The sequence below is a fragment of the Panulirus ornatus genome, chromosome 66 (genome assembly GCF_036320965.1).
Source record: "Panulirus ornatus isolate Po-2019 chromosome 66, ASM3632096v1, whole genome shotgun sequence".
In the NCBI taxonomy this organism is placed as follows: domain Eukaryota; kingdom Metazoa; phylum Arthropoda; class Malacostraca; order Decapoda; family Palinuridae; genus Panulirus; species Panulirus ornatus.
The window spans coordinates 528,722-543,326 of NC_092289.1; the positions used below are offsets into that span (position 1 = coordinate 528,722).

Sequence of the window (14,605 nt, forward strand, 5' to 3'; positions counted from 1 at the left end):
GACAGGGAAATTAAACAAATTAAAAAATCTTATTTACAAGAAGTTGAGCAGCAATGGTAAAAGCAATTAAGACCAAAGGTACGTCCAGGATCGAGTGTAATGTCCAGGGTCGAGTGTAATAAAAGGGAACCGAGAAGATCCCTGCCAGTGACTGCCACAGTATCTTGGTGTACCGTCAGTGTGAGGCGGCGAGGTTCCCCGGTGAAGAAGCACTGTGCTCCTCTACTGAAAGACAAAGACGATTTATCGAAAAGACACAAGTAGGATGGTATGCGGGAGACATAAATGAACTGAGTGAATGATTGGGATTGGATTCTTAAGTATCCTTTCCTTGCTAAATGGTAGGGTTATTGATGCCGTTCTGGACGAACGGGATTTTTCACTTTCTTACCACAACGATATATTCTACCTAAGCTGAACCCACCGCCACCACCTTAACCATTGTCCCCCACCCTTGAACAACACAACCGCCACCATCAACAACAATGACAAATAGAAGTGACAGAACACCCCACGACAACACTGTCAGCACACACACTTATACAAACATTGTTGTCACCATCACTCCTACCATCCTCACTACCATCACCTTCAATATTAACCACCACTACCACTACATAGGTCGTTGGCCACATAACGAAACCTGTGCTAACTTCCCTGTTCAGTAATTGCTTCCCTTCGTTGACCACATAACGAACTCGCTGTTGACTTCCCTGTTCACTAATTACTTCCCCAGTCAGACGGCGGCGCGTGTCATCACGTTCCACAAAGACCATCGTCCACAACAGGTTGTAGAGGGAGCTGGAGTGGACGGACAGCAGACCGATACTTTTCACGTTTCAAAATATATTATTTATGTTGTGAAAGTCGGAACACAACTATGATTTAGTTGCTCGTGTTCATATGTACAACATCCAGACCTGCCGGCGGGCTCGTGAAGGACTAAGGAAAATGTTTATGTATGTAAGGCACGTAGGTGGGGCTTTGCCTGGTGGGTGTAGGGAGAACCAGTGTTGGGTAAGTAGGATGGAGACCATACTTATGAGTGTGGCAGAAACCAAATTAGTGAATATGGTATAGACCATACTGGTAATTATGATAGAAACCATACAAGTGAGTATGAGAGACCATACTGGTGAATGTGAAAGAAAAGACCTGGTTGATGTATGGTGGATGTGGGCACGGTGAGAGTGGTGATCAGATGAGTGAGTGTGATCGAAAGCAGCAAAGTAAGAGCCGTGGAAGTGGGCAAGGTGAGTGTGGCGAAGACCGGTTTAGTGGATCTCGAGGAAACCAGATTGATGAGTGCGATGGAGAGAGACAAGATGGGTTTGGTGTAACGTTGGTGAAGGTCCAGTGGATTAGTACGTTGGTGATTGGTATGATTGGTGTGATAGAGAAGTATAGTGGGTGTGGTGAGCACCATAAAGGTGTAAATGGTTAAGAGAACAGTAATGGTAAACGTATTATACCAGAGGATGAAGACAACAGAATCCGACACTACCCTAGCTGCCATAGACAAAGGTGAAGCATTGCTGTCTTGGTCTTGGATGAAGGTTTAGGGTAAATATCTATGAATGTAGCGTTGTATATGACGTAAGAACACTGGGAACACTTAAAGTGTTGTTTAGTGTTCTTATCTCGACCTGTCATGTCACACGTCTGAAAATTCCCCCTGGATGTTAGTCAACTGAACTGCTAATACGAGTACAGATGATCGTTTACAGGTTAACTGTCCTTGTGTTAATCCTCGGAACAAAAGAAAAGAGAAACAGGAAGAAATTTATGCAGTTCTGAATCAGTTGTATTCTTTGTCGTCTGTTGATGATTCATGCTGAGTCTGGCAGTTGCTACACACACACACACACACACACACACACACACACATATATATATATATATATATATATATATATATATATATATATATATATATATATATATGTGTGTGTGTGTGTGTGTGTGTGTGTGTGTGTGTGTTACCGGACTCCACCTGCATAAACTAACGCAACGAGTAAAAAGTCGTCTTCGGTGAGGATGTAACACTAAGGAGCACTGTCTCATCAAGGAACTTCACTCACCAAACATGTCCATCATTTCCGTCCTGCTTTGTACATTGCAGCCTTCACACTGCAGGGGAGGGAGCATAACAAGTCGTGGGTTTGTATGTATATTAGTATCATTAATGATACACATCTTAGGCCCCTTTAATGGCCTTCCTACAGCTGTAAAACTGCGCTCTAACCATAAGCAGGGAAATGATGGATTGCTTGGAGTGACTCTGGCGATTGATGAAAATTGTTATATTTCTGATATTCTTGCAGATCTTTTGACGGCAAGATGGCCGTTAGGTTATGTCATTTTAGGCCAGGGTAGGTCAGGCTAGGTAGGTCAGGTTAGGTTAGGTTAGGTTAGGTTAGGTCAGGTTAAGCCCGGGTAGGTCAGGTTAGGCCAGGGTAGGTCGTTAGGTTAGGTCAGGTCAGGTCAGGTCAGGTTAGGTCAGGTTAAGCCAGGGTAGGTCAGGTTAGGCCAGGGTAGGTCAGGCTAGGTCAGGTTAGGTTAGGTCAGGTTAGGTCAGGTTAAGCCAAGGTAGGTCAGGTTAGGCCAGGTTAGGTCAAGTTAGGTTAGGTCAGGTCAGGTCAGGTTAGGTCAGGTCAGGTCAAGTTAGATCAGGTTAGGCTTTTCTAAAGGTTAGCATGAACGTGTGATTTACGAGTTTGGGTCACAGTCATTAGGATGTATTTAAGCTGCCGTGGTGTCTAGCTATGGACACTGGGATCAGATAACTCGACGTTTAGCTAGGGTGTATTGTATAGGATCTTTTACTTAATTCCACCAAGTTTAAAAGTTGTTTCCTAATTCTTGTATTTCACCAACAAACATTTTTTCTGATGAAAACTATAAAGTTAGACTCTCTCTCTCTCTCTCTCTCTCTCTCTCTCTCTCTCTCTCTCTCTCTCTCTCTCTCTCTCTCTCTCTCTCTCTCTCTCACACACACACACACACACACACACACAGGTAATCTCTTCCACTCGTCTGTAACACGCAAATCGTACGACTTGTTCTTAGGGATTATATTTTACTGTGGTGAGCGCTAGCTCTGCCTTTTGTCAAAATCTCGTCGTAAGCATTCGTAAGTAAGTCGGTTTTCTTAGGTGTATGATTATTATCTGAAAAATATATGTATCAGAAATGAACATCGATAGTCAGGTAAAGTATGTTTTCAGTGGTCAGTATTTTCATAGATGCGATGAATCATTATTTTTTAAGAAAATTTACTTTGTTTTATTATAAAGTGGCTGTTTATAAATAGTTTATGATCTGCTATAGCCTCTCGTCTGAGTGAGGAAGGTCGTACGTCAGTCACCACTGTCTTGTGAATGTCACAAACTTTCAACAAAATCAAGATGGTTTATCTTTATTATATATGTTTTGCTCCTGTGCTGGAGGTTAGAGCTGATGGCCACATTAAACCCCAGGCATTAAGCGATGAAGACTATCCTCTGACAGTCCACTACCATCTGTTACTAGTACTTTATACTGACGTCTTCAAACAATTTTTTTTTGAAATCTTTATATCCAATCCGCCTGCGTGTTGACCCTTCCCGGTACCTGCAGGTCATTCCAATTTGTTTAACACCGTCCTTCAAAATCCGTAGCAACACTATAGTAGTAGATGGTAGACAGGAAACCCATAGCAACACTATAATGTACCCCCAGATACTATCTACTGTTTTGCATCAATGATGACCTCAAGTGATCGACCGAACCACAAAGTGGGAAACTGTTTTGCAGATCAACATATTCTCCCGTGATGATTGTGTAGACCATGAGCTCAGCACTTTCCCTCTCGTCTACTGGTGGGCGACTGGCACTGTGATGGCTCTCCATGTGTGAAAGTCTCACCAGTGCCACGCCATGCCATCACCTGCGGCGCCAGACTAAATGCGTGGGAAGTACACTAATTAGGAAGCACATGATGAAAGTACAACTGCTGAGAGACGGTCAACAGTATGTGGAAAGGTTCTTTACTTCTATGACCGGCAGGAAGTCATCACGTTGCTCATATATGAACGTTTAGCAACAAGTTGATTAATTCACTCGATATATGTAAACATCTGTTAACTAGTTTCCTGATTACTAAGAGTATCAGAACTGAAATTCATATTCTCTTATCAATACACGTATGGTTGGTATACGTCATCTGTCTTCCATGTTAACACCATCTTGGAAAGTATTGTACAGTGTCATATGGTGTTACTACAGTGAAAGTTTCCAGCTGTGCTTTTCCTTGTTCCACCATGGTCCACTCTTGTGCTGTTGCCATGTCTCCCCACATTACGCTGGGTGGTTAACCGTGCAACTCTTTACCTGAGTCACCTCTGTACAATTCTAAGGTTTTCTCATCTGAGAGAGAGAGAGAGAGAGAGAGAGAGAGAGAGAGAGAGAGAGAGAGAGAGAGAGAGAGAGAGAGAGATACTGTTACTTGCACAAAATTTCGTTAGACCTCTGCGTCCACCGGTGTGTTTGGATTCTACCAAGATCCCGATATCCAATCACTAGTCAGTTCCCTTCTGTGGGAATTATCATCTTCGGTGATAAATAAATTGTCAAATACAAGACAAAATCTCTTTTCGTTTTTCTCACTTTTCTTTCCTCATAAGCCAGGTCCACTAAACCGAGTTGGACAGTAATATGTGCTTGTCTTGCCAGGATGAATTAAATATCAAAGACTTCTTTATGTTCCCTACAAATAAAGGTGATTTCTTCCTTCCCTGACAGTGGTCGATCCACAGCCCTTGGGTGGCACCAGATGTTACTGTGGTCCGGTTAGGTTAGTCACACAGCAACAGTCGACTACCTGCTCCTCTCTCACTGCTACTGCTACACACATAACGAAACTTGTGACCTAATATGTGTGACTATCTTCCGGCTGATTGATACAAGCAGGCAGTAAAGATTTTAGTTAAAGTCATCTGGTTGATATTTTCGAAAGGATTTAATGATTTCAGTGTGACTTCCGCAGTCCAAAGTTTATGTAAAAAGGTGACTCTTTCATTTAATGTATCTTGGACATTATGCTCCTCGTCCATATATTTTCACCAGGCCAACTTTTCATACAGTCTTCATCCCTGGATTTTCTTGCTGGTTCCTCAAGTTTGACAGTTAGCTTCTTTTTTATCTTAATGGTGCATGAGCGCGTGGTGAGCGGGCGCCGCCTGGTGGTTGGAATACTCGCCTTGTTCAACCGGTTCCTTTGCCAGTATTTGCAGTGGGCCTGCTGCTCGTTTACCGGTTATGATAAGACCTGTGGCAGGTTTCCTCCAGAGAGGGAACACAGAGAGGCATGGCAGGGAGAGTCTTCCGGGTCCTCGTTATTACCAGTATTGGAATCTGGGATCACGTTCTGGCTGTAGAGAAAGTATTATATTCGTATTTCAAAAAGAATGTTACTCCCAGGATGAACAGGTATAACCCGACTAATTCTACGAGGTTTACGTTTAGTGTTCAGACATTAGGTATGCATGTTCACTAGTTTAGGACCCTTAGAAGCTGCTTGTTAAGAAAAAAAAATCATATCATGATATTTGGTGACCCTGAAACAGTTGCCGGCAGCCTTCAGAAATACAGACGTACTGGACGCCTGAAGAAATTAGGGGCCTATCTGACGAATGACGACTGTCTTGTTCCTGCAATATTTGAATCACGTTATTGGCTTGTTGTGCTCTCATTACACCTTTTCAATGACATTGAAGAATGAACGAAGCAAAGTATGGAAATGAATGTTTTTGTTTATCATATTGCACATCATACAATCATACATCCACTTGACCGTAACTGATGGTTTTCCCGTCCACACAGCAAGCCTTGAAGGCGCGGCAGAAGGAGACACCAGAGAGCCGGTCGTCCAGCCCCAGGGACTCCGGTTTGGTAACGTCCTCAGCTGCCGCCTCTGACGCGGAAGGCGACCCTCGCTCCCCTACTGGCGTCTCCTTCAAGAACTCTCTTGCCTTCTTCCAGAGAGCAGCTCATCTCGTTGCCAATAACGCAAAAAATACAAGTATGGGTGAGTGTATTGTATTCTCATGCACTGTTCATTAGCCTGACTGACGGATGATAACTCGCGTACGAACTTGCCCAGTGTAGATAGATTTTCCAGACAACATTCCTGGAGAGCACAGTTAGCAATAGAGCCATGAGTCGGCTGTAGTATACTTTGCTTACTCGAGATATACAGTATTTTCCCCAAGCTGGACACAGATGCCCATGACAACCTGATTGAAAATGACTTTTGTCGTATAGTAATGAGGAATTCTGTCCTTCCATAGTCCATGTCCATCAGGTCACCTCTTTCCCCTTCCAACCCAGGGGCTCGACAAAAGGAAGTCAGACGAAGGTCTTCTCGAGGCAGCAGCTGCTACGGCAGCAGCAGCAGCGAGGCTTGGAGTTTGACCTCAGATGAACAAGCTGTCGACTTCATCAGTGGGATGGGAGGCATGGTAGCAGACGGAGTAGGAGCTGGAGGATTCGAGGAGGACCTCGCTAAGTTTGAGGACCAGGGCACCTACGAGCAAGTGCTCTTTGTCAATGGTCGGCCTCAGTATCAGGACGATGTAAGGTAAGTCCCAAAATAATAGACTAATTTAATTAGATGATTCCTAATGGATTGAATGTATAAGTTGAGCCTTGACAAACTAATATACGGTGAGCCCCAGTAGACTTATTGTACAGAGTAAGTCCTAATACAGTAATTATGAGTTGGATGTATAGACGATGCCAGGCAGGCCACAGCTCACCTCTGGTTGGCCACACACTATGAGGCCGCTTGCCTCCTCCCACCGTTAGCCGCACTTCCTCCCTCCCTCGCGGCTTCATGAGTTAATATGTTTATCTCACACGCCTAATTACCTTCCTGTTGATAATCACGATATTGACATTATATATATATATATATATATATATATATATATATATATATATATATATATATATATATATATATATATATATATATATATATGCTTATTTGGACAACTATCTATTTGTGCGTCCCACCTAACATTCGATTTATACTTTCTCTCTCTCTCTTCTCTCTCTCTCTCTCTCTCTCTCTCTCTCTCTCTCTCTCTCTCTCTCTCTCTCTCTCTCTCTCTCTCTCTCTCATAAAAAGTAATTCAGAACACAAACATTACTGCACGAGGAGTCTTACATAGAGACTGCATTACACTCAACCTGTGGCCGGCAGCCAATCATGAATCGTTCTGTGGTGGGGATGATGACGATGGAGGTGGAAGTGAAGGTGTTGGAGCAGATTATGGTGGTAATAATGGTTCTGATAGTGATGGTGATGGTTGTAGTGATGGTAATGGTATAGGTGCAAGTGATGGTGGTGTGGTATCGGTGGTGGTGGTGGTTTGCAGGTGATTATGGTACAGTGATGGTGGCAATGTGCTATTAGTGGAGATAGTGATAGTGAAAATGACTGATGTGATATTGATAGAGATGGTTGTGAAAGTGATAACGGTATGGTGATGAAGATGATGGGCTAATTGTTGATGATGATGGAGACAGTGTAAGATTGTAAGTAATGGTGGTCCTGTTAGATAAGGTTAAGCTGGAGATACAAGGCGGATATAAAGAGCAGTTATGGAAGTCAGTGTTGCAGGAGGCAGTCATGAAGCTGGCAGTGGTGGTGATGCTCGTGGCATCAGACTTGGTGAACGGTCACAAGTGTAGCTTTACCGTGACACCACAGAAGGTAACACTGTTGGCGGTGCTGTTTTCATAACGTGATGGTGATGTTGGCAGTGATGACGCTGGTGTGACGCTGGCCATGTGGTGACGCTGGTGTGACGCTGGCCATGTGGTGACGCTGGTGTGACGCTGGCCATGTGGTGACGCTGGTGTGACGCTGGCCATGTGGTGACGCTGGTGTGACGCTGGCCATGTGGTGATGGTGACAGTGGAACTGACAACGATGGAGATGATGCACATAGGAGATGGTGATAGTAAAGACAGTGTTTACACTGGTTGGGGATGAGTCTCGTGCGTTAATAATGCCAATACTGTGATGATAAACAGATGGTAGTAATATGTGGTAGCATAAGATGTAGTGGTGGTAGATCATAGTAATGGTGGTAGTAGTAGTAGTGGTAGTTGCAATAGTAGTAGTAGTAGTAGCACTGGTGATGAATTTGATAATAGTGATATTGATAATGATGGCGGTGGAGAGAGAAAGATGATGACTTTATACATCGTAGTTGTGGTGTTGTTGTCTGTAATGGTGATGCTGGTGATGGTGTTGTTAGTGGTATTAGGATAGTGTTAGTGGTTGTGCTGTTGTTGGAGATGATGATTCTCGTGGTGTTGGAGATGATGATTCTCGTGGTGTTGGAGATGATGATTCTCGTGGTGTTGGAGATGATGATTCTCGTGGTGTTGGAGATGATGATTCTCGTGGTGTTGGAGATGATGATTCTCGTGGTGTTGGAGATGATGACTGATAGCAGTAGAAGTGGTCATGGTGATGCCGGCTCGAGAAGGTGATAACAACAACTGTGTTAATAGTCCTGGTGTATATGGCACAGTGATAGTTGTGACAGTGATAACAGTGATGATTGTTGTATACGAAAGTTGGCGCCACTGTGATAGTGAGGATGAGAAGGGATCAACTAGGTGATGAGGTGTGAACCAGGTGTTGATGATCATGATGGATGAGGGTAACACTGAGGGAAGGTAGCATTGATGATGATGGATGAGGGTAACACTGAGGGAAGGTAGCATTGATGATGATGGATGAGGGTAACACTGAGGGAAGGTAGCATTGATGATGATGGATGAGGGTAACACTGAGGGAAGGTAGCATTGATGATGATGGATGAGGGTAACACTGAGGGAAGGTAGCATTGATGATGATGGATGAGGGTAACACTGAGGGAAGGTAGCATTGATGATGATGATGATGGATGAGGGTAACACTGAGGGAAGGTAGCATTGATGATAATGATGATGAAGTCACGTGATGGATCTCCTCTGTGGAGATGGTTGAGGGAAGTGTTGCTTGTATTGTGGTGTGGATCATGATGATGCCAGTGAGGCACTAGTCCTGTTATGTTCCTAGATATGTTAAAGAATTTGTCTAGAAATTTGTATTGTCTTAATATGAATAAGAAATGTGCACATCACAGAACAGGTCAGCAATTAACATTATTCGGCACACAGTAAACAACAGTATAATAAGCATCTTTGTAGTATTTCACTCTATGAGGGAAAAGATGTAACATGATCGTTCCACGTTTCCATACTTGCACTTCTCTAACCGCACTTTACCGATCAGAGATAATGGATACTGTTAATGATGAAGTTAGTAACACATGGAGCAGACAGTGTGCCATCACTCCGCGGACATCTCCTCAACGACTGGTTTGCCAGATACCACGAGACCCTACGAGACCACACGTCGTCGTAGATCTTGGTTAAGCGTTCCGACACTTGCCCACCGACTACCCACACCACAACCGGCCACCACCAGTTCCTGCTAGATCGGTCAACATCCAGTGCTGCTAGTAACTTGTGGTCGTCCACTCCTCTGTACGTCCTGTTTTATAGTAGTTGTCCCGGCGTTCCTGGGAAATTAGCTTAGATAAACCGTTGTTACGGCCGACTGACTTGTCAAAACAGTTAGCTACTGACCTTGGCTGTTCATACGATAAAGCTGGTGGTGCAGGGCTGAAAGAGAGGCAGATATTGCTGCCGTGAGAACTAGTCAAGAGAAGTGTGGTAGAACCGATCATTCCTGTGGAGCAACACCTGGTGTACAGGCTAGTAGGGTTTCCAGGGTTATGTAATCTGTTCAGCTGGAATATCATCCACTGAAGTATAGCGAACTGTTTCACGTAAACACACACACACACACACACACACACACACACACACACACACACATGGTTTTGAGAAATACCAGCTGCACACACGAACAAATATTACGGTTTTTTGTTTTACAGTTTATGAAAATTTAACACTAAATTTTGGAGATGGAATATTTCACCAATATTGTGTACCAAAAATCCTACCCTTCAATAATTCATCATCCTTTCCTTTAGTTCTTATCTTTATCGTTACATTCTTCCCTTTCTCCTTCATTTCTTCGTTTCGCATTTTGTCTTTTTTTTTTCTCTATGCATTCAAGGCCTAGCCATGATGAGGCCTGGCCATGATGAGGACTTGTGTCTGTGACTGGCGCCATTGTTACAAGAACAATGTGAAGTATTCGTTCCTCACCCCATGATGACCATGTAGTCCTGCAAATAGCCACTCCCCAGCACATGATGATCATGTAGTCCTAGTTTTCGTTATGTGTATATTCAACGTGCGGGTAGTCATCTACTATATTCTCTTCCTGTTATGCAGTTGATTTTTGGGAGATCAGAGAAGTGCATAGGCCTTGCTTAGAAAGACCCATATCCTGCACCGTTTACTCTTTCTACGTCTTAGTAAATAATGTTTCCCATTGTTAACCACTGGCGCACACCAACCCCCATATGGAGCATTCACTCTCTTCTTACTCGCTAAAATGCCTTACATCCTTGATAAAAGCTTTCCCCTGCTTCTTGCCGCTTTCCTCCCACACCTTATAGTCTTAAAGTCTTCCACAAAGTATCTCTGTCAACCCTGTCATATTCCTTCTCAAGATCCATAAATGCCACATACATATCCATCCGCTTTTCTGTTTCTCACACATTGTTTAAAGTAAACACCAGATCCACATATCCTCCACCACTTCTGAAACCACACTGCTCCTCCCCAGTCTGAAGCTCTCTACGTGGCATCACCCTCTCAGTCATTATTCTCCCATATTACCAGGTATCCTTAGCAAACGTATGCCGCTGTAGTTTGCACTCTCACCTTTATCTCCCTTGCCTTTACTCAGTGGCACTATAATGCAATCCGCCAATGCTCAGGCACCTCACCATGATCCATTCATACACTGAGTATCCTCACCAACCAGTCAGCAACACAGTCAACAACACAGTCTCTCCCTTTCTTAATAAATCCAACTGCAATGCCATCTGCTCCGGTTGCGTTTCCGCATTTCATCTTACGCATCTCTTCACCAAACCACCCTCCCTGACTCTCTCATTTCTCATACCATTACGACTAATTCACCTTACATCTGCCACTCTGTTGTCAAACACATTTAACATTCCTTGAGAGAACTCACCACATCTCCTCCTCACTTCATTACCATCTATTATCACTTTCCGGTTTGCCCCTTCCGTCGATGTCATTATTTTTTGTCTTATCTTTCGCACATTATGTACCACCTTCCTTAAATGTTTTTATTCTCCCTAAAATCTACTGATACTCGCTCATCCCATCTCTCATTTGCCCCCTTTGTCAACCCCTGCACGTTCGTTTTGACTTTCACCTATACATCTCCCAATCAGTTGCAATCCTTCTTTGTAAGTACCACCCAAACGGCTCTCTTTCCTCTCTCACTTGTAACTTTACTTCTTCACCCCACCACTCACTACCCTTTCTAATCTGCCCACCTCCCACCTTTTTCATGCGAAATGCATCTCTAGCATATGCCATTACTGTGTCCCTAATTACCTCCCATTCCTCACTCACGTCCATTACTTTATTTACTATCACCTTTTGCCATTCTGCACTCATTTTCTTCTGGTATTTCTTCACATGAGTCTCTTTTCCAAGGTCTTTTACTCTCACCACTCTCTTCTTGATAGTGTTTCCTCTTTTCCCAAGACCTTTACAAATCTCCACCCTCACCCACAGAATAGTGATCAGACATCCCAACAGCTGCTTCTCTCTTTATATATATATATATATATATATATATATATATATATATATATATATATATATATATATATAAGAGAGAGAGAGAGAGAGAGAGAGAGAGAGAGAGACGATCGGTTTTCCTGTACCAAAGCTGTCATTAGTGACACTAGAACCACAGATTCCCACAGTTAATCGTTCATGGTTCTCTCAGTGATTATAAGCGTATGGACTTGAGGTTGGACACCAACCAAGAAGAGAGCACATTGGAAGCAGTCAGATGGCTGAGGATGACGAGGAAACCACTACCTGATTGTGAATGAATCTCGGAGTTTTCTCATTATCATCCGCGCTGTGTTATCATGTAGTTTAAGAATATAACAGTCTATACCTGCTGAGTGCACCTCATAATACTATAGTATTGTAAGCTCATGCCTTAGCTCAAACCTTGGTTTATAATCCATTATTTCCTTTTGGTTTCAGTTCGTCGAGCGGGGAGCGCAGCCGGAGCGGCAGTTGGACGCGAGTGCGGATAGATGGCAGCAGCGGCGACACCCTGGCAGCGGCCGCTCAGGGTCCCGACTCCCAGCCCCACTCAGTTGCTCACACCTACACCTCACTGCCGAGACGTCCGGCTGCGTCCGCCCACGCCGTAGGAGACAGCGTTACAGCAGCCGAGGCTCAAACGCAGACGCAGGCCGAGGACTTAAGCAGCTATGTGACAGTACCCAGAAGGAAACCGTACCTAAACTTTAAAAGTGTGTCTTGTGCGTTAAATAATAGCAGTGGCGGTGCAGATCTTGATAATGAAGACTTGAGATACTTCAAGGAGAGAGTTGGGGTATCCAAAAACAGTGGTGTGAATGCTATAACTCGTACACAGAGTTTTAAGGAAGGACTGAACTGTTACTCCCATGAGTATAGTAACAACGCTTGTGGTTTATCGAGGACTCAGAGCTTCCACGATGGCTTAGCCAGGGACTTCAACGAGCTAGAAAGTGGTAAGCAAAAACTCCAAAGGGCGCCGTCAGTGGATGAGATTTTAGAATCGGTCAAATCCCTGCGGGCCAAGAAGACCATGGTGAAGTCGACTCCTGACCTGAGTGTGCAGGAACCTGTATACCACTCGGCGTCTCTCCCCAGACACAAGGGCAGCAAAGGCAAAACCCCGCGACCCCCTGGGACATCTTCCTTATTAGGCGTCAGATACAATGGCCCGTCAAACGACCCTCAATACGAGAGGGTACCTGATCCAGAATACGAGCAAATCCCAGAGTCAAGCAACCACTACGAGAACGTGTGCAAAGAGAACAACCATTACGAGAACATCCATCTGAAGGGCGAGGTCATCTACGACAGCCCGAGACCCATGGACCATCACCACTATGATAAGGTACACAACGACCTGCATTACGAGAACGTCAAATACGACGTTCCGGTGTACGAGAACGTTGACGAAAACGAACCCACCTATATGAATGTTAACGGCACTAGTGAAAAGGGCAACATGTACGCCAACTTAGATACTAAAAAGAAAACTGGAAGTATCAGATCCTCCAAAGTGAGATCGAACAAGGTAACAGTGAGTGGGAATTCGATGATGGAAGGCACAACATACGATGTGCCCAGGGCGGCGACTCACATTTATGACTCTCCCCAGAAGCAAGTCCGCTCTGTTGGGTCTCCTAGCGAATATGATACACCAAAGAACAATCGTTCGGTGCTCCCGCAGTCAACGCAAATCATTCTTAAAGCCAAGAGTGAACAGAAACAGAGGATAGATGATATCTTCGCCGATTGTGATCAGGATTCTCTTGAAGGCGATCGAGACAGAGAACCAGACATTCCTTCTCCAGGTAAGTACTTCATATGGTTTCCCAACTTTTCCATTACTACTGCATCACTTTCAGTTTCGAAATATGTATGCTTTACGCACATACACACGGGCTTCTGCGTTAAATTGGTTAGCATTACTGACCATGAGTTATCACGGGTTTGCCTGGGGTCGGGCTGCATAAGTTTGAATCCTGGGCGCAGTAGTCGGCCTACACCCAACCCAGGTGTTCATCCTCCCCTTGGGAAGTACCCATGTACCTGGCTTACGTTTTGTGTGTGTGTGTGTGTTTGTGTGTACAAGAGTAAAGACATGGTACGTAAATACAAGGTTAAGAGACGGGGCATCACGAATATAGAACTCTCTCCCCGTAACACACAGCTAGTAATAACACACACACACACACACACACACACACACACACACACACACATGCACAGTTTTCTTTGTACACAAGTTAGCGTTGAGACCCATGAATCTCACGTACATGGGTTCAAGTCTTGAACATCGTAGTCGTAGCTGCACAACTCATCCCAGCCGTTGAACAATCCCTGAGGAGTCGGCCGATAGCATGGTACCTGGTGTTAACCTAGGACCCCTCATAGTATTATCATTGTGAATGCATTGGTAATCTCCCCAAAATTAACCTTCGACTGGCAGAGGAACAGGTCTAACACTGAGTGATGCTATTATGAAGTTTTCTTGATACAACTTTAGCATTCCTCTCTCATCATGTTATGATGTAAAGCTGTGTATATATTTATATGGCGTATATATTTATATTAGTCATTTGACTTATTCTGTTTCCCTGACAATTTGCGATTTATATCATGAAAATATCTGATATCGTGTTGATAAAATGAACTTGGTAAGATGTATATATTCTGTTATCTAAAATGTTGTCTTTCATATCTTCATTTCCCATTATTGTCATTTCTTGTTTGTTTATTTACATTGTAATATTCTTGGTTG

The 14,605-nt window shown here is 43.8% G+C and overlaps 1 protein-coding gene across 6 annotated transcripts in view; it reads left to right on the forward strand.

The window, feature by feature from the left end:
- LOC139746861 (uncharacterized) overlaps positions 1–14,605 on the forward strand; it is a 526,669-nt gene that overhangs the window by 345,145 nt on the left and 166,919 nt on the right. For all 6 annotated transcript variants that reach the window (XM_071658484.1, XM_071658485.1, XM_071658486.1 and 3 more), the window contains 3 exons: positions 5,863–6,067; positions 6,370–6,619; positions 12,283–13,655. In XM_071658484.1, coding sequence (XP_071514585.1) covers positions 5,863–6,067; positions 6,370–6,619; positions 12,283–13,655 — 1,828 coding nt within the window. The remainder of the gene's footprint in view (positions 1–5,862; positions 6,068–6,369; positions 6,620–12,282; positions 13,656–14,605) is intronic.